The following is a 25,202-nucleotide window of genomic DNA, read 5'->3' as shown; positions in this document are numbered from 1 at the left end:
GCGGGAACAGTAATAGGGGTTTTTGCTGCTGTTGGTGTAATAGGGTGTGGAGTGGCCAGGGTGTGTCTAAGACGTCGAAGTTATACGAGGAGGTCACGGTTTGGCTATGAAGCAAGGAGAAAACACCTCTGATCCGAGACTTAATTACGACAAACAAAAGATTTCTCATGCAAGATACTTTGCACTTAAATATATTCATGTTGAAGCTGATTTCTAAAAGTAAAATAAGAATGCTACATGGAATACCTTATCTACAAGTCATAGATGCTTTCTACTACAAGTCATTAGAGAAAAAACGACATGCATAATCTAAATAACCCAGAACCAAAATTGTTTGATTAGATGTAATGAAAATTTGTTCGATTCGCATATGAAATGTGTTTTTTCGTGGAATTTTTTGTTTTTCCAAATAAGTTTAAAAGGCAACGATTACGGCCTCTTGCATTGAAAATCAAAACTCACTTTTTGATCTCTAGAATCCTATCTATCATGATGGGACTATAAACTATTCACAGAGGAAGGTTTACAAACCTAAAGCTGTTGGAGGCACTAATTTGCGCGCTTCACCAAAGAAGTTAAAAGAAAAAAACTAATTCAATAAAGAGAGATATTGATATGAGTTCGCTTTAAAAGAAAAAAAAAATGATTGAAAATCATGATCTCTAAAGATAAACATGAAAATTTTTAAAATTAAGGAGATAAATTATTAATTAGTTTCATGATTTGAGTCATCATATAAGTTAGAGTAAGATTTTGCTATTTATGTGTACTTTCTTACCAATTGATAAAACTAAATTAAGATAGATTCTATCTTAATAGAGAAGGTAAATTTCCAACATCCTCGACAAGTTGAAAAATGAAAAAGAAAGAAAGAAGTAAATCTTGAATCCCTCACAATCGCATTTAGTACTTTTCTTTAATTTACTTTTTAATTTCCCAAAAATGAAATCGAAATCTCCTGTAATGTGTAATTAGTATTATATTTTTAAACAAAATCTTGCTATAACACATAAGATAAGTACCAAGTACATAAAACCTTTCACAAATTTGATTGGAGTTTTTATTTATGCCAAAACTTTCACAAATATGATTGGAATTTTTATTTTTTTTTTGCACTGTAACATATTAGATAAGTTTTTGTTTAATTTCGTTAACAATTATGATTTTTTTTATGTGTTTGCAAAGAGGAGAGATCGTTGAACTTGATTAGGGGGCCAAAATATTAGTGAAAAGAATCAAACAAACACATTAAAAATGGTCGAATAATTACATACAAACCTCAGATTTGTTAATTTTTGAAATAAGGAAGAAGTTGTCGTAATTAAGGTTGTACTTTTACTTGTCTAAGGAAACTGGTGTGTCACGTAATTGACTCTTTTACAAGGATCCACCCGACTTTTTGGAGTTCAGAACTTCCCCAAAACACATAGGACGTGCGTTCCGGAACAAAATTAAACTCAAGGGCCGTGGTCAGAGTTTAGTAGTGATAAAGTCATATCTTTGCTGCTACTGGATAGATTGTTTCATTGTCCTAACTCCGTTTCCGCAGCAGGTAAAACAACTTCCCCCCTGCTTCTCCATTTCCATCTCCTTCTCCCTCCCAAATCTTTAACTGCTCGGCGCTTCTTCTTGCTTTCTTCCCTGCTAGATATTTTGGGTCTCTTTTTTTTTTTCCTGTACAGTAGAAGTACCTAATAGTAATTAAGATAGATCGAGATTGTTTTGCTTGGTTTATGATCTGATTCGGTAAGTTTTGGATCTGGATTAAAGGGTTCTTTAAACTTATTTGATGTAGTTGTGTGGCAAAAGAATTTAGTGTCTTGTGGCTTTGAACCTTCATTCTCCTTGATGGTTGTTTAGATAAAGAATTCCCCTTTTTTTTTGGGTTCGTGTATTTTTTGAACTGATGAATTTAGGATTATGTTTGTTTGAAGTTAATGAAAAATTTTTGGACTGATGGGTTCTGCTAGAATCTCTCCTTCATGTTGAATTGTTTTCTTGGTTGGTCATTTGTCAACCGGATTTGAATTTTTGCTACTGGACATGGTCTGAATACAAGTTTGGAATAGAATAGTTCATTTTGGAGATGTAAAGATGAAATCATTTTCATGGTTGATTGATAAGTTGTGTGAACTGATCTTTGTAATGTTCTGCTGATCGTTAGGTTGGTTTACTTAATTGGATCTAGTTTACTAGTTTTCAGAAGTTTACCGTGCAAAAATCAATTTAGAGAATAAGGTATTTTACTGATCAGTGGGTTAAATATTGGTTACATCTTGTTAAAATGGTCTCTTTCTTAGATTTCCTTTCTGCTATATGCCTTTTGGCTCCTATAGGACTAGTGGCCGTAGGTTGCATGTGAAACAAAAGATCAACTAGGTCAACCTTGTCCAGATACCACTTTGATGCTGTTTAGCTGATTGGCTGGAGTATGGTAAGAATGTAGTTATCATCTAGGGATTGTCTGTGAAAAAGATAAGCTGTTTTTGATCCTGCTGATGAGCAAGTGGAAATGAGGATACATACTTGAGTACTTGAATGTTCAATGTCTTGCTTAGGCTGAATGCACTCATAGTCATAGGTGGTTGTTTGTCTACCAGATTTGCTACTGAACGTTGTCTAAATAGTTTTATTGAAGATGTAAGGATGAGATTTTTATCATTGATTTGATTGATAAGTGGCTTTAATGGACTGGTCTTTGTGATGTTGTGATTAGAAGCTTGATAAGAGTTTGATTCAGACAGCACATCTTGAAGCCGGATAATTGTATTTGGTAATTGGAACATGATATATGAACTCGCAGACATTTGTTGGATTCTATAGTGTGGTCAAATAACTGTTGCTTACCAAAAGCAAATGCTGTCTGTCTGTTAGAATCAAATACTGTGTGTACTGTGTAATTCAGCAATCAAGTGTCACAATCAATTTGTTCCGTGAAGCAATTGTATGGCTTTTGCAAGTGTCATATTTGGTCTCTTTAGTTACTTTTTCAATCAATTCAGTTGCTTTCGTCTATCTCTGCAAGTATGGATGCCAACAGAGGCCAGAATGGAATTCAACTGTTATTAGCGGCAGAACAGGAAGCTCAACACATTGTCAATGCTGCTAGAGCTGGTAATACTTTTTGCTTATATTTGAATTTTTTTAATTGTTTTTGCACCTGTAATTACGTGGTATAGACTACATTTGGGTGGTAAACTAAAGAACTTGTGCTCCTTGGGGTGGGGATCCAGTTTATAGATTGAAATAAGAGGCTGAGGAATGCTTTATTGTTCTCCAACTTTTCAATTTCTGGTTGTTTATTTTCTGTTTAGAGATATTATGTAGAGTTAGAAAGTGACGATTACTGTTCAGCTGTATGGTTGAACTGCAAGTGAAATTAATAATACTAAACAAGCATTGCGCATTATGAGGACTAGAAACCCTCTTAGTCTTAGAGTTGGATAATTTGAGGAGAATGGTTGAAAAAGGATGATCTATGATATGTGGGTTGGTAAACTATTCATAAAGAATTAATTGTGTTTGAGACTGGACTTGTCCCAATAGTTATGTAGCGTAGGTATATGAAGCTTTCTCTTTCAATTTTGACAAGGACAAGTCAAACTTAATTACCCGCTGCACATAACTCAGAATTTGGACCTCGAAATTTGATCTGGCTTAGTACATAATATTTTGCCAACAACTTATTGTCACCTTTTGATCCAACTGGTTTACTACAGACTGTGCATCCTGCAAATGACATTGGTTTCATGCTGGGGTTGGATTTTGTCCTTCTGGTTTAAAGTTCCACCCAAAGAATCAGGTTTCAGGAAATCTAGAGAATCTCATCACGTTATTTTTTTGTATCTGTATAACTAGAAGTTGTTGCTGTTGCTATCTGCCTTTGTGATTTCATGTAACTCCATGAGCTAAGAACTTCACGTTGCAAAAGATCTTGATTATTCATGGACAAATTTAGTGTTGCATATGTCAATGTTGCAGGGTCAAATTATCTGCAATTAATTAACAGGTTAGTTTTGTTGTTTTTATTGTTCAGCAAAACAGGCTAGACTAAAACAGGCCAAGGAAGAAGCTGAGAAGGAAATTGCGGAATTCCGTGCACAAATGGAAGCTGAGTTTCAGAGAAAGGTTGCACAGGTAAAAGTTGGGGGAGAAAAGGACTGTAATTGAAACTTTATAGAATGCTATGGGGGTCAAATCACATGAATGCTTAGTGGTTTAAATTATTTGCACTCTGGTTGAAATTGATATATTAACACTATACTTGTATTTCTTTTTCAAGTACTCTGACATACAAAGTAATGATCCAAGCACTTGTGAAGTCTTACTGCTAAGAAATCTTGCTTCTGTTTGAGTTCTCCCTATGATATGTTGTTTTGAAATCTATTTCTTGTTTTTCTACCTCTTAGATAAACTACTTATAAGATTCTATATTGGTGCTATCAAACAGACTAGTGGAGACTCAGGTGCTAATGTGAAACGACTTGAACAAGAAACGGAGGCAAAGATCCATCACCTAAAGAATGAATCTTCCAGAATTTCCCATGATGTTGTTCAGCTGCTTCTGAGGCACGTGACTTCTGTAAAGATTTAAGTTCTTGGTAGCTCATGGGTTTTACTGAAGGCTTTTTCGTCATTTTTTATGGATGTTGTGCTTAGTCAATCAAACGCTTGGTGTCTACTTGTACGTTAGTAATTTATTACCTGTATTTGTTGATTGTGGCCTCTTACCAAATAAAAATGTGATGTTCCTATGGCTATTTGTATCAGTATTTGTTACTTTTGAGGATATACATCAAACAATTGAGTCCAATCAGTTATTGATTTCCTCCAGATCAACTATGCAATCTCTTATTGGTGACATCCTTTGCCAGTAAATGAATAAGTTATTTGGGAGGAAAGAAGAATGATATTTCTGCTTGTTATTATTTTGAAAAAATTGAATAAACCCTTTTGAGAGAGTCAGTTGTTATATGTGTTTCTACTTTAAAGGGCGTGCTATTTTTGCTTGAAATGTTCTGTTAATACTAAATTGTTGTAGCAATGAGTGGTTGTGTGAAAAATCCATGTAGTTTTAAGATATTGACTCCTTTAAATTGACTAAAGACATTTCTGGCTTTTAGATCATGAATCACCGTTTACTATCTGGCATAATATAGCTGTTATGGTACGCCTGTATAAATCAGCATGTTTCTAATGCATTCCGTGTTTACTGGTTTCCCGTTTGTCTCATTGCCCGTCGAGTGTATATAGCAGGGCTTGCAGTTTATCACTATTGTACTGTATATAGGTTTTTTAACAGACTGGTTACAATAACCAGTTGGATCAAGATAAATGCCTCGAAGGTTGTAAGAAAGAAAAAGAAAAAGAAATCAACTAGTAAAATATGCAGTGTTGTTAGTACTGTTCTAGGATTGCAAGATTGACAGATCTTGAAATATTTGCTCTATCAATATTGCACCAGCCAATATTCCTACACAGATAAGTGTTGGCCTGAATCTGGATCCTGCTATGTGGTCACTGCCTTCACCATTTTTGGAAAGCACGGCCCAAGCCATTGCAGGTGGAAAAACTCCATAGAGCATTGTCATGCAGTAGCCTCCCTGTTCCATATTATTAGCAACTGTTGTATCAGAAAATGATATTGTCACAGAAACAAATGTGAGGATCATACTAGGCGTAATTTGTGGGTTTTACTAACACCAGAAATCCCATCTTGAGAAATTTAGAAAGAAGTAGAAGGAAGGATAAAATGGAGCAGTGGCTTCAGCTGTGAGTTTGTAACATTGAAGACAACAGAACGGAACTTACAGCAATATCTGTTGCAGCAGAAAATGCATCTGGAACTGTTGTTGAAACAAAAAGGGATGGAACAACAACCATTGCTGTTGCCGTGAAGCTTATTTTCTTACTCGTCCACCATTCCATTAAACCAAAGTCTGAATTTGATCTCTCCTGGAGGTACAAACTACATAGCTGATTAGCTTTCAGACTTCTCTGATACGAGAATCTGAATGGTAATAATGCTAACACATCATAGATAGCGCAGAAAGATAACTACCTCGAGTTTTCGAGTCATGGGTGAGAAGGTTAACAGGCTATTAAGCTGCTCTTTGAAAAATTCTGAAAAGCTAAGAAGGGTGCCAATAAGTGAAGTTCCAATAGCCAGAAGTGAGAAGGCCTCAACCATAAATGACACCCCTCCCCAGCTTACTCTGTATCAAAACAGTATGTTAGTACAGAGAAGCTTGAGGATTCTAGACGTTCATAATCGAGTATGAAGTTGAAACTAATCCCACAAGAGTGGTGGGATTCATTTGCAAAAAACTAGGTTAAAGAGTTTGGGATAGCAGTTGTTATATCATCCTATTGAATAGTCAATGAACACATCCAAAAATTGAATGACCTCATAAGAAGTTCAACAGGATCAGCAACTTGATCAACCTGCTCTAACAGCCCAAGTGCTATAGCATCCCAAATAAGCAAAGCTAGTAAAGGGACAATACTGCCAAGCAAAACTGAAGCCCTGATGCGTGAAAGGTCCCCTCCCAGATAAGAACAAAGAACTGCAAAAGAATCCATCCATAAACCAGGAGGCATAGCAATCAACTGTTTGCAATTCTTAGACAAGAACAAGAAACCTTTAATATGTACCAGGAGCAAGGTCATGATAAACCAACGAAAATATGATTACTGGAATGGTTGCCGGAACTTTTTCCCAGTTATCACTCCCTCCAAATCCTGACCACCCACCGAAGGCAACAGCTAAAACCTCAATTGCCACCAGCAGACCTGATCAACTCTCACGTTGTTAGCAAGCATTCAGCTAAATACTCGGAACTTGAAATTCTCAAATCTCTTCCGGAATAAAAGATGACCCCACTAATGATAATTTAACAACTTGCAAGCTACAAAAATTTCGACACAAAATTTACCTATCATGGCAATAGTGAGCCATTGATTCACTTGATCAGTGGCTTGTGTCCCACCCACGAAGATGAGTGTGGTGAAGAAGGCAGTGAAGAAGATGCCTGAAATTGATTCTGGAAGATCAATCAAATGGTTAAGGATCTCTCCTGACTTTGATGTATAGGCGATCATAGAAGTATAACCCAAGAAAACATAGGTAACAGTAGCCAGAGCTCCACCCCATTCTCCCAGTGTCTCCTGAGCCATAGTCCTAATGGAGATGATCCCCCATTCATCCGATTTTAATCTCATGCTCTTCTTCTTCAGCAGCCTCACATTGACTTCAACGAGCAATAATGCTTCTATTAATAGAAAAACCCAGCATACAGTCATAGATATTGAACTTGGAAAGAACCCCTGCAAATTGAACCACGAAATATAATCTCCTCATCTACCCAACTAATCAGTTTAACAATCTAGCATGAAACATGATTTATTTTAAAGATTCAAGCCAAAAGTAGTGAAGAGTGAAGACTAAAGAGAGAGCTTAAAAGTTACCGCAGGCGATGTTTTCTTTGGGAGGGCAAGAATTCCTGAACCAATACTGGTTCCAATAATCAGAGAAACAGCACCAGCAATACTGCCTTTTTTCTTGGAAATCTTGAGAGGCTCTTCCAGCAAATTTAAGGTGCATTTCCTCCTGGTTGCTAAAAGTCTGAAACTTTGTGCTTGCCTTGCCCCTTCAAAGTGGCTGTAGAGCAGACAAAAAAATAATAATAATTAGGCACAATTTGCACCTAAGTAGGAAACACCCTTCAACCTTCATTCTGTCATTCAAAAAGAGGAAAATGATGAATCTTACATCCTGAATTTCAAGCATATTTGAGTGTTCTCTTGAGGACATATTGCCGCCCACAAGTAACCTGGTCTGCACTGAAGAATCATGGCAGCAGATAGCCAAGGATCCACCCAAGAGGGTGGCAGGAAGGACTCAGGAGGAGTATATGGACGTTGAGGACCTCAATCTGGAAAGCTAGTTCCCCAAATATCTTGGAGAAAGAATGCCTACGTTAAAACTACTGTCACGTCACTGGAAAGCTAGGCTACGGAAGTTTTCAGCAGACACTAGTGGACCAAAGAGCTCTGGGACTATGCTGGATATTTACGTGCCACAGTTTCGATTATCAACCTGGAAGTCATTTGCAAACTCAAAAGTTTTCCACATTTTGAATTTCTCCTAGAAATTTATTCTTGTCCTTTATTACTCATTTAGGTAATGTGCTTCCAACATCGAATTTAATGGTTGTATTCTTGAACATCTCCATAACAAAGGTTCCAATAAATTGTTCTGCTTCTCATTCTTTTAGACTTTCACCAGTAGAAGTGGCCTTTTCTCCAATCAGCATAAAGGTTTTCATCTTGTTGAGGTAGTTGGACTTGTGGTATACGAATAAGAAACGCATTGGAATTAAGGAAGTTGAGAAAATCCTATCCAAATGTGACTTAGGTCACATTTACATCTATAATATTTTGCTTCCTTCTTGAATATAAAATTAAAAGGGCCTAAATACGAGCTCCTACATTTTAAATCAACCCCCTTCATGCCTGGGGTTTTAATTTCTTTCTTAATATGGTTCTGATTATCTGATTCTGGGCAACTAGGTATAATATTTCATACCAACGGCTCAAGTCGTTAAAGAAGTGAAGTCAGCGCCACTTAAAGCACTCATGCAGAGTTTGATAAGAGCACCAACTAAAAGAAAAACAAGGAGGAGTTGAAAGCTGAGATGTGTTTAGGCGAGGGAAATTAGAAATAATAATAAAATCTCACGTAACATGCTCGAAAAAGATTATATTGTCATCAAACAATTAAGTTCCACTACAAATTATCTGGTGCTCCTCGCATGTCCATTCTATTGGCTCTACACAAAGTATCTATATCAGACAAGTACTTGTATCTGCATCCTGCCCTGCACAACATCCCAGACATCCAGCCTACAATTGACTTGAAAAGGCAGCCCAAAAGAGTGCAAAGAATGTTTTGTGAAAGGGCTAGTTGCATCATCAAATGGATGTATACCACCAGTTATCTGCAATACAAAGTAGTTACAATGCTTCAAATCCAAATTCTGTCAAACTGTTAACACTCATTGACGTTTGAGAGCTGTGGATGTTTACATTTAAATGACACTTGAAAATAAGCGGTAAGTGTACGTAAAGAGAAGCTCTACCATATCATCATTTGATATTGACTGCTTCTAAATTCTTTTGATTCTTAAAATCCAGAACAGCCTGGTCAAAGGTGCTTCGAACGTGTTGACACATTAGCATCAGATCTTGGCATGAATCCTTCAGTACTTCCCTAGCCGCATCTCCTGCAATTTAGTAAAGATTTGAAGACAAGCTGAGTGAGTTTTGTTAAGGACAATTAAACTTCAGAGAGATTGTCCTCATGCAAAAAGAAACATGGCTAGATGTGTCAAAACTAAATAGAACAGTTCTCATTTTCTTTCAAAGCGTTAAGAACCTCCTCAATCTGTCAAGGATAACAGGACCCAACATTATCATCTTTCTGATAACTAAGGGATTGCAGGTTTTTAAAGGTTTTAACGTCATTGAATTGGAAAATAAATGGAGTTTAGAACTAACAACAATTAGGTATGTTACAAAATGACAACTCTCTTCCTCCTAGAAAAATCTCATGAACAAAGGTCACCTGTGCTATATGAATCATGCTCCATGAATTTAAGTTGACAACCTGGTGTGAGAGACTTTTCTTGCCTTTTATTCCAAAAAAGTATTCACATGGCATCTATATTAACAAGAATATCTTTTTCAGACAAAACACCAGTTGCAAATATGCAGAGTGAATTCAGTGACTGAAGCACTAACATAAAATGATTGATAAAACCACATTGACAAGTCAGGGAGTGGTGGTTACAGCCACAGTCTATCATCTTTGATTGCACAGGATTGTTGATCTTTCAGAATTGCTGCCTACCAGATGCCATTATTGCTAGGAAAATTTTCAGTGATGCCCTGTGGGTAGTTCCAGGATGGGATGGATTCAAAAAGGACAAGGAAGATTGGCGTCAGGCATGATTGGTGTCAACAACAATGGTTTGGTATACAGGCAGAGTGGGTCTCATACCCTATTCTATGTATGTCATATGATTCATGGTATTTTATTAGCAGTTTACATTCTTTTTCTGATTCAATAAAAATAAGACCTTTATCTTTTAAAACAAAAATGACATAAAATGGAAAGTAAGAAGAATATTATAGTGAAAACTACGGAAACAATTACAGGTAGTGTAAGAATATTACAGCAAAAATTATACTAACAATTAGAGGAATTGCCTATCTGACACTAGGGCAAAAAGTTGGTATATCCAGATAGATAGAAAACATCAACAACTTAAGATATGAGATGATAAGTACAATCACAACAAATGCCACTTAAACTCAAAGGCAAACAATGGGTTGTAGTGTTTTACCTGTTGTCTGGACTCTAATATTCACACGGGCATCAGAAGGATGTGGGATACTGTAGCCACAGAATGTTACTCTGGAACTGCACAAATTTATAAGGACAATACTTAAGAAACTACATTTAATTTTTATTAGTTTAATGGAAGTGAAATGTCACAAGAATGTGATTCCATGAAAGCAGACACAATGATGTAACTTTAAAATAGTTAAAACATATATACGGTAATAGCAATGACTTGACTACAAAGTACCATGGGGAACTCCAAGACACATAAAGAGAGAAAAAAATTAGTGAAACGAATTAAAAGAATTTCACCTTCAGCATACATAATTCTAGGAAATACTAGGGTGAACAAATTCATTTGTTATCTACAAAGAAAGCAGAGAAGTATTTTGCTTAGGTAGAGAATGAATATTTACAATAATCTACCAGAAGAATAAAAGATTGATTCTAAACAAGTGGTTTTGGAAGTTTAAAAGCTAGAAGTTCTTGTTCTCAACTATTCATAAAGTTCATTTCTGACTACAATCACATGCAAGTACATGATTCTGAATGTTTGGATGCATTGGTGTTGGAAAAATTACAAAGTCCCATAACTATTTGTAGACAGGGAAAGGGAGACCACTAACTCTTGATTTAGAGTAAATCTAAGAGAATTAGCAAGGGTATGATCCTCATCCGTCAATGAAAAAGTCGCCTTTGATTGATCCTGGTACGACCCGTGCTCCATTAAGTACTGCAATACATTAACAAAGCAGTAGGAATAGAAACTTTAGAAGCCTCAAAAATCAATAAAACAATGATAAACTCGCCACTCAATTAAGATATAAACAGCAACCAATCTCTCTCTCTCTCTCTCTACGCCCTCCTATTCTGCTCTAGTACAACCGTCCTACTAAAACCACATCCAATGAAAGAGTATATTATTTTCATTCGCAGAGTTTCATCATCTATACAAGCAGGAGGCAAAAGGGAAAATGCCTTACTAGATTTAACGATATAAAATTGCAAAATACAATGTATTAGAGCATGTTATTTTCCTTAATGGATGTATACGCAGAAAAAACCTTTTTTTTACAGCATCATCTAAGATGCAGACTTTCTATCTAAATTAGCACTGTCACTTGCTCAAGCATTTTATCAACATAATAAGAATTTCAAAACTGGACACCTCAGCTTCAAAACACACTTAAATCGCTAGTCTGCTTCAGTAACTGATTAATCCTCACATAATCCTACACCCCAATTGCAAAAACCATTTTTTTCTTTCCAATGCCTCCAAATCATAGCCTGGTTAAAGTCTTACTATTTTATTAGACATAGGGCAAACAAACCAAAAAGAAAAAGACTAGTTCTTTAGCATCATTTACCTCTAGTGCAGCCCATCTAAAAAACTTCAAGAAGAAGAATAGTATTTAAAAGAAAGGGGTTAAAGGGCAGGGCAGTCATCAACAGCGAAAAGATATAGAACTGATCAACAGGAAAATCACCACCGCTGATAAAATTGGATAAAAGGGGTATGAGAAAAAATGGAACCCAGAGAAAACGATTAAAGGGTTGGAGAAAGTGAAGGATGCAGGAAGGAGGGAGAAGCATACCTGCGCGCTGCTGCTGCTTCTTGCCAGCTGCTGCTGAAAATTATTTAAACAGCTGAAGCGTGGAGGCCCAAAAGTGCAGCGGGCTATATATGGCGTCTACAATTGTTGAGGCTCCATAGTCCAACCCAGTCAATTTATTGAAGTTGTACCTACAAGTGACGAAAAGGACAACTAGGTCTAGCCCAATAACCACTAGCCAATAGCCCTAGTTGAACTCTGGTTTTTTTTCCCTTTTTTTTCAAGCTAGGAAAGTTCAACTCTCGTGTCTTCCTGCCCATGAACCTTAATTTTGGTTGTTGAAATTTGCCAAAGCTACAATTTTAATACGATCACAATTTTTCACCCAAGAAATGAATTTTACGTACGTTGTGACTTTGAAAGTTAATTAATTTTAGTCACTGAGTTTGTTTGGATAGGAGTTTATTTGGATGATTTATTTGAAATAATTACTGTAGTACTTTTTTGTGATGTGATGTATGTGAGATAAAAAAGTGATTGAAATTTGTGAAGCAAATTATTTTATCTCAAATCATCTCAATCCAAAACTGATTTTATAAATTTATCATTGTTCTGTTTTCTTATTCTTAAAAGATTTTCTACCACGTTTGTAAATTTAAAATTACAATAATGTTTGTGATGCTACTAGAATCATTTTCATAAAATAACAATTTTAGTATTATCAAGATTCTCCTTACGACCATGACAAGTCAATTTTACTCTAAGAATAGTAAGGTTCACACAAAGCATAATTTTGGAAACTACTGTCTAATTTGCTGTGACATTAAAATTTTAGGGTCCCTTAAAAAAATTTTCCTTTAAGTACCTTAATTGATCATGTAGTATTATATTTTTTTTGGGGGGGGGGGAGGGGGGCAGAGTTTCATTCAGTGTTAAACTGGGGGGCAAAACCGTCCAATTGTGCCATACAAGTTCATTTAGATAATATTTGAATTCAAGCACGGCCATTGTATAAAAAATAAACACAATTTACACCATAAATTGTACTCTAATGTTGAATTTGCTAATGAAAGATTATTTGTCCGTCTTGCAAGTCCTTTATTTATGCGGCTAAAGGACCACGTAGTGTATGTGTAATTCATAAATACTTTTTTACGAATTAATTTTGCATAAAATTTTTATTATTAAAGCAAATTACAGTATTTTAATATTTTTTTCTCATCAAATGATGGTTGCTTCGGTAGTTACAATGCATGGAGGGAATCATTTTGTCAAGATGCATTTAGATTAATTCTAGTTAAAAATAGCTAGTGGTAATTATTTTAGCAATTTGTGTTTAGGTAATAAAATAATAAGCGACTTTTATAAGTATAAAGTTTTTTAAAATTTTTTTTTTTTTTAGTACAGTACAAGATTTCAAATCCAAGATCTCTCGCTTACATCATTTTTTCCCGTATCACTCAATTCATCGTTCCCCACAGATTCCCTCCTTCCTCTTTATATATAGTATAGATATCTTTTGGACAATCATAGTAGTGCTTTTTACTTTGTCCATTGCCCTTTGTGACAGCCAAATATGTGATAAATTGAACCATGGACAAGTAAGCAACTAGAGGCATCACTACTTGCTTCCAAATAAAAACTTTAAGCCAACATAATCTGTTTCTTAGTACATAAACCGAAGATTAGGTGCTTGTTATCCAATTAAAACCTAAACGGCATCAAACTAATGTGTACAAGATTTACCTAACTCTTTCTTTACATCCACTTTGTTCATTGCATAGAGTCTACCCAAAAGCACCGACACTATACATTTAGGCAGGAAATGTATTGTCAATCACAAAGGTATGGACAATCATTTTCAATTTCATGCTTTAGTGGATAGTTTTTTTTTTTTTTTTTTTTTTGAAAAGATGCATGATGGATAGTTAGAAGATGGAATGCTTGGAATATGACGAAATTGTAATGGTTACTACTAAACAAAGAAAAATATTCATCGTGATCATTACGACGTATGCCAAACTTATTCAAGAATATGATAAGGCACCACCTAGAGAAGCAATTGTACAAAGTAGTGAGTGATATATGTCATGTCTCGTCCCGTAACAATTGTTTGGTTCTCATTATTGTCATTGTATATCTTTTTCCTTCCTGTTTCTTGAAAAGAACGGAATGCAGCCAATGAAAGATAGACTCCTACAAGCACATCATCACAAGGCTTAAACAAATTGACAAAGGAAGATGCCTCTTAAAGTTTGTAGAGGGAGGAGAGAAAATGAAAAAGAATACATCGTCCCGTGAGTTGCCAATTGGAATGAAAACTAATTTGTAACGCTGTGTTTGGATGGGATATTACTTGAAATAGTCTTTGAAATAATTATTATAGATCTTTTAATGATGTGATATGTATAAGATAAAAAAAATAATTAAGAATATAAAAATGTGAATTGGAAGACGTGTTTATGATATAAGCAAATAATATTTGAAACAATTGTGTATCCAAACTGCAGCATTTACTGCTCTAATTTAGTCTAACATTCTATTCAGTGATTGTCCACGTCGAGGGTTGTTTCGTAAGCACGCATGAGACGTAAGATTGAGTATCGAAATAAATGTCGCACGTACCCATTGTTTGGTAAATAAGTATCAAAATTACATAATGGAAATAAGAATGCTAAATTTTGTCCTTATCATTTCATATTTTTAATATGATTTTAAATTGAATGAAGGGTCTGTGTAACGAGTGCTTATCAAAGCCTCGTTAAGATTCAATTCAAGTGTTAATTTTTGGAAAAAATAAAGTTAATTGGAAAAAGCGTACACATGCAATAGGAAGTATCAATTGTTGATGTGTGCATGAATGTGCATCTAAGTCTATTAACGAGCGCCTATTTGGAACCTGTTATAAAAACTCTGGATGAAATTCACTCCCAAGCCAAGTGCGTTAGAATGAATGATCAAAGATTCTGAATACTAACCAAACACCTCTGAGATTTTTATTTATTTATTTATTTTTGACTGTTTCCACCGAATTAACCGTTGGGAGTCTTGTGGGACTTGGACCATACCCGGAGACGGCAGACAAAAACCGCCTAACCCAGTCCACACACCTAAATCCGCAGCCCGTTCACCGTTTCCAACAGATGTCTGACCCACGTTGGACTCGTCAGCACTATCAATCCTCTTAGCAGGTGGGCCCCCTTCTCCAAGCCCAAAGTAATCAGAGACCTGTCCAGGCTCCAGTCCCGTCACGTATACACGAATTGCCTTCCTCTCAATTATCTGCCCCCCCCCCCCCCAAAAAAAAGAAAACTAATTTCCACATCAGCATAATAAGCGTGCGTCTCCAGTTTATTGCCGACGACTACGTCTCTGGACCCTACTCCCCGTCCCCGACGGACTTGACCCCACACGTTAACCTCCGCATTCCATCAAAAATTTATAAAATTAGAAAAATCAGAATTAAGCAGTTGATTACGGAGAAAAGCAGTTGTTGTCAATCAATTTAAGCCGTTTGATTCCCAAAACGATGGATTAGTCCACCGTCGGTGACCTACGTTTGCCCCCGCGGCGGTGAAATACATACTACTATTAGTCCACGTAAAATTCACCCCTCAACCATGCTAAAATGGAAGAGAATATAGCACTTTCTTTTGGTTTTTTTTTCTCCTAATTGATGTGCCTATACATCATGAATATCCTCAAAAAACATGAGTGTAGAGTAGAACTTGATGAATGTAGCGGGAAAGGAAAGAAGGGAAAATAAAAATTGATGACATAGAACTTGAACTCTAATGACATATATCCAGTCTATCTCAATATTTAGATTATTACAAAAAAATATTTGAAATTCTGATTATTGTTTCATTTTGGGAAGAAAATAATTTTGAGCCATGATCTGCGCAACGGATCTTCTGTCCCACACCCTGTGCCATTCTCTGTCTCACTTTTTATTATATTGCTATTTCTCCTTCACAAATATCATGTTTTAGTTCTTTTTTGTTTCCTTAAGATCCAATAACTATTAATTTAGTAATACACAAAATTTAACAAACTCAAAAAATCAAAATGCATAAAAAAATGAGATTTTTTATGAATTTTCTGCTGCATTTTTTAATTTTCTATTATATATTACTTTTTTGAAGCTGTTGTATTTATTTTTTACTGAATTTGTAGTTATTGGATTTTAAAGAAACAAAAAAGAACTAAAACATGATGTTTATGAAGGAGAAATAGCAATATAATAAAAAATGGGACAGAAAATGACACAGAATGTGGGACAGAAGATCCGTTGCGCATAACCTGCTTGCCGAACCTCCGAAGTCCAAATGTTAACTCTAGGCATGAACAATTGGAATTTGAACATTGTATGTCAGTACGTTGGCCACCAGAGATATGCTTAAAGCTCACCTTGCTGGCATTCTTATCGAAACTTTCCTTAAATATAGGTTGCGAGATCAAAATCCTCCGTCGCTTTTCTTGGATGTCTCTGTACTTCCATTTTTACCAAGACTTTCTTAAAAATTTAACCAATAGATTCACAGAAACCCGGATAATCAGTGACATCGAGATCCACCCGTTTTCCTTAGTATAGAGTACACTAACTCCTCGTTTGTACCCAAAAAAAAGGTTACTGGTTCATTTATGTATCCTCATTTGTAACCAAAAAAAGTTTTACTAATTCATTTGTATCTTAAAAAAGAAAAGATATGAAATATCAGATATCCTTTGATTGTGAGAGTCAAAGAAATGTAGAAGAATTTGAATTGATAGCTTGCAAGTTTATATCTTAGAAGAGTGGGTAAATATTTATGTTAAAGGCTGTTATTTTTTTTTATGCCATTAGTTTAGAGCACGTAAAATCATAGGGGCGGGTCACTATAAATTTTAAATATATTATTATTTACCTTCTAAATTGAGAAGATTCTAGTAAATAACTATGAAGTAATCTTCAATACATACACTGACAGTGTACACGCTTTCATCATTAGATACATGACACATGATTCAAATATAAATTTAAAACTCAAATTTTGCATATGTGTCGTATATCTGATTATAACAGTGCATACACAGTCAGTGCATATAATATTTAATCAATAACTAAATAATGAGATAATTTCTTAGTATGTGCCTTAACGTCACACAATAAAAAAGAACCCTTTTATAACATAATATAGGAACGGTGCATGCCAAAAATCTGGGAATAATGTAGAATTACCAGCAGAGAATTGTTTTAGCAACAGTTAAAAAATCACATATTTTCCAAATGGAGCATCAAAACTCAAAAGCATGATCCAAGCGCAGAAAACATAATGGGAATACGCCCAAGTGCCTAATGACAGACCCCTAAGGTCAATGTCCAAGTATAATGGCCATGGGTAGACATCACTAAGGTCTAAATTTTGGGTAACAAAAAAATTCTTTTTTTTTTTTTTTGCTTCATTTAAAGGGAAAAAAACAAATGGATTTCTTATAGTAATTGCGAGGCGAGGCTGGTATTTAAGGCCAACAACACAGACATGCTGAGCAGTCGCGTTGGTTCATGGTTTCCTACCGGCTTTTCCTCCTCCTCGCGTCTCTTCGTTCGTTGATTCGTCTGCATTCTCCTCTTCCCTCTCCTTTACCTTCTACCTTGAAATCTTCCCTCTATTCTATTTGTATTTAATGGAATATCATATGTGATCGAAATATAAAGTGTATTGTAGAGGGGAAGTAAAAGGATTCGTAAAGCTAACAATTACTTTTCTAGTAAATTTCTTTTTCATCTTCCTTCCTTCCTTAAAATCTCAAAAAGATTACACCAATCCTATACATATCCATTCACCTTTCGCTATTGCAAGTAAGGTGGGTGCTACAGGCATGCCATATATGCATACACACATGTTCTATATCTCTATATAAGGCTTTTCGTTGGGAGGATGGGTTTTATTTTATCGTTGTAATTCTAAGCTTAGAATGTAATAAATTTGAGAGGTTGAGAAAAAATATCGAGGGACTTCTTCTTCTGCTGTGGGGTTGATTGTTAAATTAAAATTTCTTTTTTTTGTTTAGCTCTTGGGAAGAGGAAATGGCTTTTAATCTTCGGTCTGAAACGCAAGAGCCCAGCATCGATACCGATAAGCTCAGCTATGAAATCTTTTCCATCCTGGAGAGCAAGTTTTTGTTTGGCTACGATGATCAGAAGCTTTGGATTCCTAAACAGATTGCTCCCGCCGCCGCCACCGTCGTTGAAGAGAATAATAAAAACGAGGTCGTTTCGACGTCGCCCCGAGGAGAAATGGTCGACGGAAACGGCGTTCAGGCGATAAAGAATCAGAGGGGGAAGATATGCATCCTCAGCATCGACGGTGGTGGAATGCGGGGCATCGTAGCTGGAAAAGCCTTGGCTTATTTGGAAAATGCGTTGAAGCTAAAATCGGGCAATCCTGACGCTAGAATCGCTGATTATTTCGACGTCGCCACGGGCTCCGGCGTCGGAGGTATCTTTACCGCCATGCTCTTTGCCACCAAGGAGCGAGGACGCCCGATTTTCCACGCGGATGATACGTGGAAATTCTTGGCCGAGCAGGGTAAGAAATTCTACCGCTCCTCGAGTTCGAGCTCCAGCGGAGGCGGCAGCTTTCTCAGGCGTGCTTTCCGAGGCGGAGGAGGCGGCAGCGCCACGGCCGCTTCATCAGCGGCCTTGGAGAAGTCGATGATAGAGGCGTTTGCGGACAAAACGGGGCGGAGCTTAACGTTGAAGGATACGTTAAAACCGGTACTGATTCCCTGCTACGATTTGTCCAGCACGGCGCCGTTCGTGTTCTCACGAGCCGACGCGCTGGAGACAGACAGCTTCGACTTCCGGCTCTGGGAGGTCTGCCGAGCGACGTCGGCGGAACCGGCGGCGTTCGAACCGGTATGCCTGAAGTCCGTAGACGGCCAGAGTCGTTGCGTGGGGGTGGACGGGGGATTGGCCATGACCAATCCAACGGCGGCGGCTATAACCCACGTGCTTCACAACAAACAAGAGTTCCCGTTCGTGCGGGGGGTGGAGGACATTTTGGTACTTTCACTAGGTACCGGCCAGCTCCTGGAAGGCAGCTTCGGGTACGAGCAAGTGAAGAGCTGGAAGGCCAAGGACTGGGCTCGTCCTCTGGCTCGCATATCCGGAGACGGCTCGGCTGACTTAGTCGACCACGCCGTCGCCATGGCTTTCGGCCAGAGTCGCAGCAGTAATTACGTCCGTATCCAGGTAATCCTCCTAGTAGCGCCTCTTTCTACCGTGCACCGGGGGGTTGTTTTGTTGGTTGCATCATCTTTTGAATTTTATATGCATGGGTCAAATTTATGTTCCGGGTCTTTTCCGTTTAAAGTCGTATGGGCCCCCGCCTTCAGTTACTATTCAAATTCTGTTTTTCTTTCTTTCTTTTTTTTTTTTTAAAAAAGAATTGTATTCTACATATTCTTTTTTTTCTGTCTCGTTCATTTTGGGTTTTTCTTTTTTCTTTTTTTTTTTAAGGAGAAAGAAAGGGGGGTTGGCGTTGGGGTTGGGGATGCAATTAAATTTTTCTGGGGAGAGGTCAGTGGAGGGAAAGGGGGGCCGGGCAGTGACTGCGAGTGACTCAACTGGGAGTAATTTGTTGTAAGCTGGGCTGGCAAAAAAATGTGTTGGCAACAAAACGTGGCAGCAGTGGGTAGTGGGACAATGAATATTGAATATTGAATATGATATGATGACGTTCAAACATTGGTTGGGGAGAGTGAGACAGTAGTAGTGTAGTATGTGACTCGGTTTCTTTTTTTTTTTTTTTGGTTTTTCTTGTTCCCTGTTTCCCCATACTCTATGTGACATTTTTCGTGGTTATTTAGTGATACTTTGGATTTTGCAAAATATGTTGGCTGCTGCTTGATTGTGGTTTGGTGCTTCGGAAGACAGTTCTTGTTTTTTTTTTTATAGGCTCTCCCTGGAAGCATAACTAGATGCCGGTTTGTTTTTGGGTGCATTAAGTTTCAGTAGCATGTTTCATTCGTTGACCCATTGTCTAGCCGGTTAGTGTTTTGATGTGTAGTTATTTAACTTGCTCTCCTCAAATGGTCAAATTCCCAGGCCTCCTTAAAAAAGAGTTTCCATCGTCGTACTTGTCTGTTTAATCCATCCGTGTTTTTGGGCTTTTGACTCGGTCCTCCTATTTGATTGAGCTCAAAAAGCAGTTAAAGCTGGAAATGAATCCTGGAAAGGTTGATTTCAGTTTCAGGGTAGTGGGTAAAGCATGTCGTTACTAATGTTCTATTCAAAGACATCATGATTCATGTAGTCTGCAACTTTTTCACCTGCAGCAAGAAGCCCGACTGACTGACTGACTGGTGGAGGTGCTAGACTGGTAGTGGATGAAAATTTTGATTGCTAACCAAACCGAAAGTTGGTAAAGCCTATACTAATTGTAGAGAATTTGACTTTGTGTAAAAATATGAAGAAGACTGGTTTGTTTCACTCATTTGTAACTTTCCATAATTGGGCTACATGTACCCGTTTGCAATTACCACGGCCGGTGCTGGAAATGGTCCCAGGCTGTGTGGTCTAGGAGGATTTTACCCTGCTTACTATGTTTCATTCACCTAATTCATTTGGAAGATTAAAAATTTTATACCAGTACAAATTTTCACTAGTAGGGTTGATTGCTATGTTTAGACATATCTGGTCCTACCTCTGACGGTACGCAGAATAGCCATACAGGTCCAATAGTGCCCCATACAGGGCTCAGGCCCTGAGTCCCTCTTGCCCTCTTCTTTGATTCTTTACTAGGAAGCCTCTACCTTATTTTATACTGCAAGTAATTTCTAGACCACCTCAGCAAGGACTATACAAACTCCATCCGTTTGCTCCGTGAGCTGGGAATGGGATGGATTAAGATGAAACAATAACTACTACTAGTACTATTTCTTGGTACCATGTTATGAGTTTTTTGTTCATCAAGGATATTTTCAAAGATTGGTCGTCCATGATTGCGGGGGAAAAAAAAAACAATTCTTGGTCAAGGGATGAAGAAAACCATCCTGTTTACTATCTCTCTGTTTTTTTGATTATCAGTCGTGCTAGTGCGTGTCAATGCATTCTTAATAAATTGTCAAATTTTTTGAATGGCACAGGCAACCGGATCCAGCTTTGGGCGATGTGGGGGGAATACAGACTCCGACCCGAGTCCCGACAACGTAAAATTGCTGGTGAAAGTAGCAGATGAAATGCTGAAGCAAAAGAATGTAGAGTCGGTGCTCTTCAATGGCAAGAGGATTGGAGAGCAGAGCAATTTGGAGAAACTGGACTGGTTCGCCAGTGAACTTGTGCTGGAGCATCAGAGGAGGAGCTGCAGAATAGCTCCCACTGTTGCTTTCAAACAAGCTACATTAGCAGACCAGGATGGCCCCAAACAGTAGATAAAAAGTACTACTTAACTGGTGAGAACTCTCTTTCATTGCCCTTCAGCAGCTTATACTGCTACCCACTAGTAGAAGAATACTTGTCAAATTACTACACATTATCTTTATCGCTGTGATTGACTTGACTGAATATGCCTAATCATTTCTAGAATAGGACAGGACCCATTGTGCTCATAATTGGAACATGATGCTAAGGAAAAAAAAAAAAAGGGAACCCAAAATGTCTTTTTACCCTTTCTTTGCTCGAATCAGCAAAGTTAAGTAGTATAATTATTTAGAGGGGTCACGAGAGGATAGTCGTTTCGGCTGTTTCTGTGCTCCCCGTGGGCTCGGTCGCGTCATTGTCTTTCTGATTCCGAAAATCAAAGGTTATAACAACCGGTGGTTGTTCAATGTTGATTGCCACCCCCACCCCCACCCCGTCTTTTTCTGATTTTTGGCAGCAAATCTTGGGGATGAAAATTAGCGGAATGATCTTTGGGGAAGGGAGGTCGTTCACCAGAGCGCACAGCTGGGCGACTGTGAGCTGTGTCGGCCTACCGACAGTTTTAAAGAAGAGGAGAATGAGGGCATACCTGTTATTATGAATTTACCTGAGTAAGAACTAGGAATAGTCGTCGAACCTGAACCTGAACCTGGTAGGTGTGGGTGCTGGGGTCTGTGCTGTGGGGGGGGGGGGTCCCTGAGACTAAGGAGAGAACAAGAATCGTACCAGGGGCAGGGGATATGGGTTAAGCCTTTATTAGGGACACGTCCGTGATACGGAATGAATGACTGATGTAGGGACTCTTCTTCGTCTCCTCGCCTTTTACACCAGATTCCATGTCCAACAATTTTTGATGATTTGTTGCCCTCCTGAATCTACTCCCCACATTCAACGAATTCAATCCCTATCGTTAAAATTCGGCTATTCCTCTCCTCTCGGTAAACCCAAATTCTTCATTTTTCCTTTTAGTATCATTTCCTAACCTTGCTGACGATTTTATTGGCTAGTCAAGCACATTTATTATTCATTATTTATTTCATTATTTTTTGGAAAATTCGTGTAATGATATTTTATACCAAGAGGGGCATAGTCAGCGTTGCAAAGAATCAGTGGTGGTTGATAAGTTCTTCTTTTTTGTATAGTCTATTGTTGCATTTGGCTTTTTCGTGAGCCTGATGTTGGCATTTCAACATACTGTGCCCTTTTATCTTCTAAGTACTTTTCACATTTAGTAAGACAAGAAAATGAGATCAACGTTAAATTGACCCGGGCTTGAAGCCAAATCTATTCAAAATCTGGTCTGCCGTATTTTCCTATATATTCAACTTTGTTGATATTTTGTTTCTAATCAACTACAGCTCTCTCTCGCTCTCTTCACATCAGTGCACAATTTCTTGATGCCGGACAAGATCCGTTCCAAGGCTAATGCTCAGACCTAAGTACACAAATACTAGAGAGTATCAACTCTTGTCATCAGGAATATTCTTGACATGAAAACCGTTATTTTGTTTTCATTTTTGGTGTACAGACTGATGGGGCTGCCCTCCATTAACTTGGTTCGTCTAAGAAATGCCACCATCAGCAGCCATATCAGCGATCAATACCAAATGATTAGGGAAGGATGGGACCATAAAGACTGTTTTGCTAAGGGGACACCTGACCTTTTACCTAAATTTAACTTGGCGAATTAAACAGTGTTACTTTTTGGGACAGCATGAGAAGAAATGCTAGGATCTAACTTTATTGTGCCGCTCCTTTCTGCATAATTTGATTTAGCCCTTGAATGTGATAACGTTTCCCAATCCATAATTGGTAGTTTTGGAGGAGAAAAATATTTTACTTTACTTTAGCACTTTCTCAAACTGAGTGTAGGCTAGATAAAGGTGATTCAGAATCAATAAAAGAATATTACAATTTTTGACAAAATTGGTCAGAATGGGCATAAAATGGCAAAACGAAAGATTTGCTTCTTTTAAAAACCCACAATTTAGGATCACTGCTAGACGCCTGATTTTGAATGATTGGCACCCCTCAGCGGCTAAAAGCTTAGGACCCAAATGGAGAGTTGCTATGAGTGGCCAACGTACTTTGATTTTAAATGCTACTTACTACTAAAGAATATAGAGGGGTCAAAAAGGATGGTCTCCTATAAAAAAAGAAGAGAAAGTAGACAGACCATCATGCTGCCGTTCGACATCATTTTGAATTTGTATCTAAAGGATGGAAGAGTTTTCACCTTAAATTTGGCAATTCTGCAAGTTTCATTAGCAGTACTGTTTAACAAAGTGTTGTGTAATTGTAATTGCAGTATGTAAACGTGTGTGAAGTCGGGAAAGGAACGGAAGAAGGAAGGCAGTGAAAGCAGGTTTCACTTTTGAAAGAGAAGACAGAAAGGCAAGGTGGGGGGTCAAAAGGATTTGAGAACTCTCGAGTATCAACTACTACTAGTAATAAGTAGTGGATGATCTTGGTGGGATTCTTTTGCCTGCCCAAGGACAGGCATTTGATGGCAATTGGACAAACTCCAAAATGCTTATTTGCTTAGGGTCAAAGAAGATTGAAATACTCTTGTATTACACTTTGTTTTGTGTCCTTGTAGTTCAAGTGAGGTTTTGCGGGGGCCAGGAAACTTGTTTTCCTGGGATTTCTTTTCACTTTCCCCTCTTTCTTTTCCTTTTTATCTTTTCGTTTCTGGTTTTCTCTCTGTTTTGGGGTTTACAAATATTTTGTCTTCTCGTCCTAGTGCTGGTGGTGGACACTGGGCAGGAGCAACATACATATACACTCCTGCATGGGACTTGCTGCCAAAGTTCTCTGTCTAATCTTTGGCCCTTTTTTCCATTTGATCTGAATCTTTAATCTACTGTAAATTTAGTGGTGGAGAACTGATTGGCAGTGGGTATCAATCTCCTTCTCCTTCATTACAACCAACCATTTGCATATATATATATATATATATATATATGCACGTACAGAGTAGTAGTAGTAGTAGTTGCATTTATAAATGGAGTGGGGTTCTGGACCCTCTTTGTTGAAGGTTCAAATTGTTGAAGATGTTGGATTCGTTTTATAAGCTCCTTCTCCCAAACTGGCACCTTAGAGTTCTTTTACGGTTTAGTATTTTTGGCAAAAGGAAGTTTTTGTTCTTTTTTAGCCTCATGATATTATCCATGGTTTATGTTATAAATAAAAATCAGGGTGGTTGGCTTGGCTGTCTACACCCCTTTTTCTGGTTTTCATTTTATTCTTCAGTTAATTATTTTCACCTTCCCTACTTTTGTGCTACAACTATAATATTTTAGCTGGATCATGAGATGATTTATTTTTTCACCAAGTTAACTAGTTTTTCTTAAACTGTTAAAAAAAAATCAAAACTATCAAAGTGGGACGAAGAAAGTATACGAGTAAACTAAAAGATTTGTAAGTACGTGTGTGAAGTACTCGTACCACATCGTTGGAGTTGATAATTTTAGCATAATGTAGTAGTGTCTAATGCATGACACACCACAACTATGTGATACAAAACATAGATAGATGAGCGCATTCGAACATCTTTAAAAGAAGTATTAGCCATTAAGATTACCAATTCGCAGACCTATCTTTTTCAGACCATCACTAACTGTCCATATCAGATGATTCCTATCAGTTGTGATGGCGGGCATTAATGTTTGGTTTTACTAGTTGTTTGAAGCCTGCCCTTTAAATAATTGAGAAGAGAATATACACATGGAAACAAAGACTAGATAGAATCAAACTGGATAATACAATTCAAATGACAATTGGATTGCTATTATTATTAGTTCTTGAACAATTTGGTCACCATCCCAAGTTGGGATTG

At 37.4% G+C, this 25,202-nt stretch overlaps 4 protein-coding genes across 9 annotated transcripts; 2 read left to right on the top strand and 2 right to left on the bottom strand.

The window, feature by feature from the left end:
* The first annotated feature begins 1,444 nt into the window (after window positions 1-1,444).
* LOC113783271 (V-type proton ATPase subunit G 1) lies at window positions 1,445-4,842 on the top strand. 3 transcript variants are annotated; one of them, XM_027329361.1, is made up of 4 exons: window positions 1,445-1,552; window positions 3,026-3,114; window positions 4,037-4,137; window positions 4,451-4,842. In XM_027329361.1, exons 2-4 carry the CDS (start codon window positions 3,027-3,029, stop codon window positions 4,592-4,594), a joined length of 333 nt encoding a protein of 110 aa, XP_027185162.1. In that variant the 5' UTR covers window positions 1,445-1,552; window position 3,026; the 3' UTR covers window positions 4,595-4,842. The 3 variants fall into 3 exon arrangements, with proteins under 3 accessions (XP_027185162.1, XP_027185160.1, XP_027185161.1); XM_027329359.1 differs by having other exon boundaries at window positions 3,003-3,114; XM_027329360.1 differs by lacking the exon at window positions 1,445-1,552 and adding an exon at window positions 1,600-1,746 and having other exon boundaries at window positions 3,003-3,114.
* Window positions 4,843-5,356: 514 nt separating this feature from the next.
* Window positions 5,357-7,961, bottom strand: LOC113783625 (tyrosine-specific transport protein-like). 2 transcript variants are annotated; one of them, XM_027329818.1, is made up of 8 exons: window positions 7,772-7,961; window positions 7,468-7,660; window positions 6,936-7,326; window positions 6,655-6,792; window positions 6,407-6,566; window positions 6,062-6,215; window positions 5,812-5,955; window positions 5,357-5,603 (listed from the first exon to the last, which is right to left on the bottom strand). In XM_027329818.1, exons 1-8 carry the CDS (start codon window positions 7,852-7,854, stop codon window positions 5,409-5,411), a joined length of 1,458 nt encoding a protein of 485 aa, XP_027185619.1. In that variant the 5' UTR covers window positions 7,855-7,961; the 3' UTR covers window positions 5,357-5,408. The 2 variants fall into 2 exon arrangements, with proteins under 2 accessions (XP_027185619.1, XP_027185620.1); XM_027329819.1 differs by lacking the exon at window positions 5,357-5,603 and having other exon boundaries at window positions 5,818-5,968.
* A 755-nt stretch (window positions 7,962-8,716) lies between these two features.
* On the bottom strand, window positions 8,717-12,076 carry LOC113783278 (DNA-directed RNA polymerases I and III subunit RPAC2). Of its 2 annotated transcripts, none has more exons than XM_027329366.1 (5): window positions 12,001-12,076; window positions 11,032-11,138; window positions 10,407-10,483; window positions 9,141-9,284; window positions 8,717-8,999 (listed from the first exon to the last, which is right to left on the bottom strand). In XM_027329366.1, the coding sequence occupies exons 2-4, from the start codon at window positions 11,130-11,132 to the stop codon at window positions 9,148-9,150; spliced, it is 315 nt and encodes a 104-aa protein (XP_027185167.1). In that variant the 5' UTR covers window positions 11,133-11,138; window positions 12,001-12,076; the 3' UTR covers window positions 8,717-8,999; window positions 9,141-9,147. The 2 variants fall into 2 exon arrangements, with proteins under 2 accessions (XP_027185167.1, XP_027185166.1); XM_027329365.1 differs by lacking the exon at window positions 12,001-12,076 and adding an exon at window positions 11,773-11,956.
* A 5,435-nt stretch (window positions 12,077-17,511) lies between these two features.
* Window positions 17,512-24,205, top strand: LOC113783425 (patatin-like protein 6). Of its 2 annotated transcripts, XM_027329554.1 has the most exons (4): window positions 17,512-17,805; window positions 18,013-19,195; window positions 21,091-21,396; window positions 23,673-24,205. In XM_027329554.1, exons 2-3 carry the CDS (start codon window positions 18,029-18,031, stop codon window positions 21,373-21,375), a joined length of 1,452 nt encoding a protein of 483 aa, XP_027185355.1. In that variant the 5' UTR covers window positions 17,512-17,805; window positions 18,013-18,028; the 3' UTR covers window positions 21,376-21,396; window positions 23,673-24,205. The 2 variants fall into 2 exon arrangements, with proteins under 2 accessions (XP_027185355.1, XP_027185357.1); XM_027329556.1 differs by lacking the exon at window positions 23,673-24,205 and adding an exon at window positions 22,723-23,176 and having other exon boundaries at window positions 17,512-19,195.
* Window positions 24,206-25,202: the final 997 nt, after the last annotated feature.

This window comes from Coffea eugenioides, chromosome 9, assembly GCF_003713205.1.
Source record: "Coffea eugenioides isolate CCC68of chromosome 9, Ceug_1.0, whole genome shotgun sequence".
NCBI classification, from domain to species: Eukaryota; Viridiplantae; Streptophyta; class Magnoliopsida; order Gentianales; family Rubiaceae; genus Coffea; species Coffea eugenioides.
The sequence above is the reverse complement of the archived record's forward strand: the minus strand, read 5'-3'. Positions and strand labels throughout refer to the sequence as shown.

Bases quoted from the DNA above. Each gene is read 5' to 3' on its own strand.
- LOC113783271 (XM_027329361.1), top strand. From the start codon at position 3,027: ATGGATGCCAACAGAGGCCAGAATGGAATTCAACTGTTATTAGCGGCA. The intron at 3,115-4,036 runs GTAATACTTTTT...TTTATTGTTCAG, and splicing joins TGTCAATGCTGCTAGAGCTG to CAAAACAGGCTAGACTAAAA. The intron at 4,138-4,450 runs GTAAAAGTTGGG...GCTATCAAACAG, and splicing joins TTCAGAGAAAGGTTGCACAG to ACTAGTGGAGACTCAGGTGC.
- LOC113783625 (XM_027329818.1), bottom strand. From the start codon at position 7,854: ATGATTCTTCAGTGCAGACCAGGTTACTTGTGGGCGGCAATATGTCCT. The intron at 6,793-6,935 runs GTAAATTTTGTG...AGAGTTGATCAG, and splicing joins GCTCACTATTGCCATGATAG to GTCTGCTGGTGGCAATTGAG. The intron at 5,956-6,061 runs GTAGTTATCTTT...TTGTACCTCCAG, and splicing joins CCATGACTCGAAAACTCGAG to GAGAGATCAAATTCAGACTT.
- LOC113783278 (XM_027329366.1), bottom strand. From the start codon at position 11,132: ATGGAGCACGGGTCGTACCAGGATCAATCAAAGGCGACTTTTTCATTG. The intron at 10,484-11,031 runs GTTAGTGGTCTC...AAATTTGTGCAG, and splicing joins AGATTTACTCTAAATCAAGA to TTCCAGAGTAACATTCTGTG. The intron at 9,285-10,406 runs GTAAAACACTAC...ACTAAATTGCAG, and splicing joins TATTAGAGTCCAGACAACAG to GAGATGCGGCTAGGGAAGTA.
- LOC113783425 (XM_027329554.1), top strand. From the start codon at position 18,029: ATGGCTTTTAATCTTCGGTCTGAAACGCAAGAGCCCAGCATCGATACC. The intron at 19,196-21,090 runs GTAATCCTCCTA...TGAATGGCACAG, and splicing joins GTAATTACGTCCGTATCCAG to GCAACCGGATCCAGCTTTGG.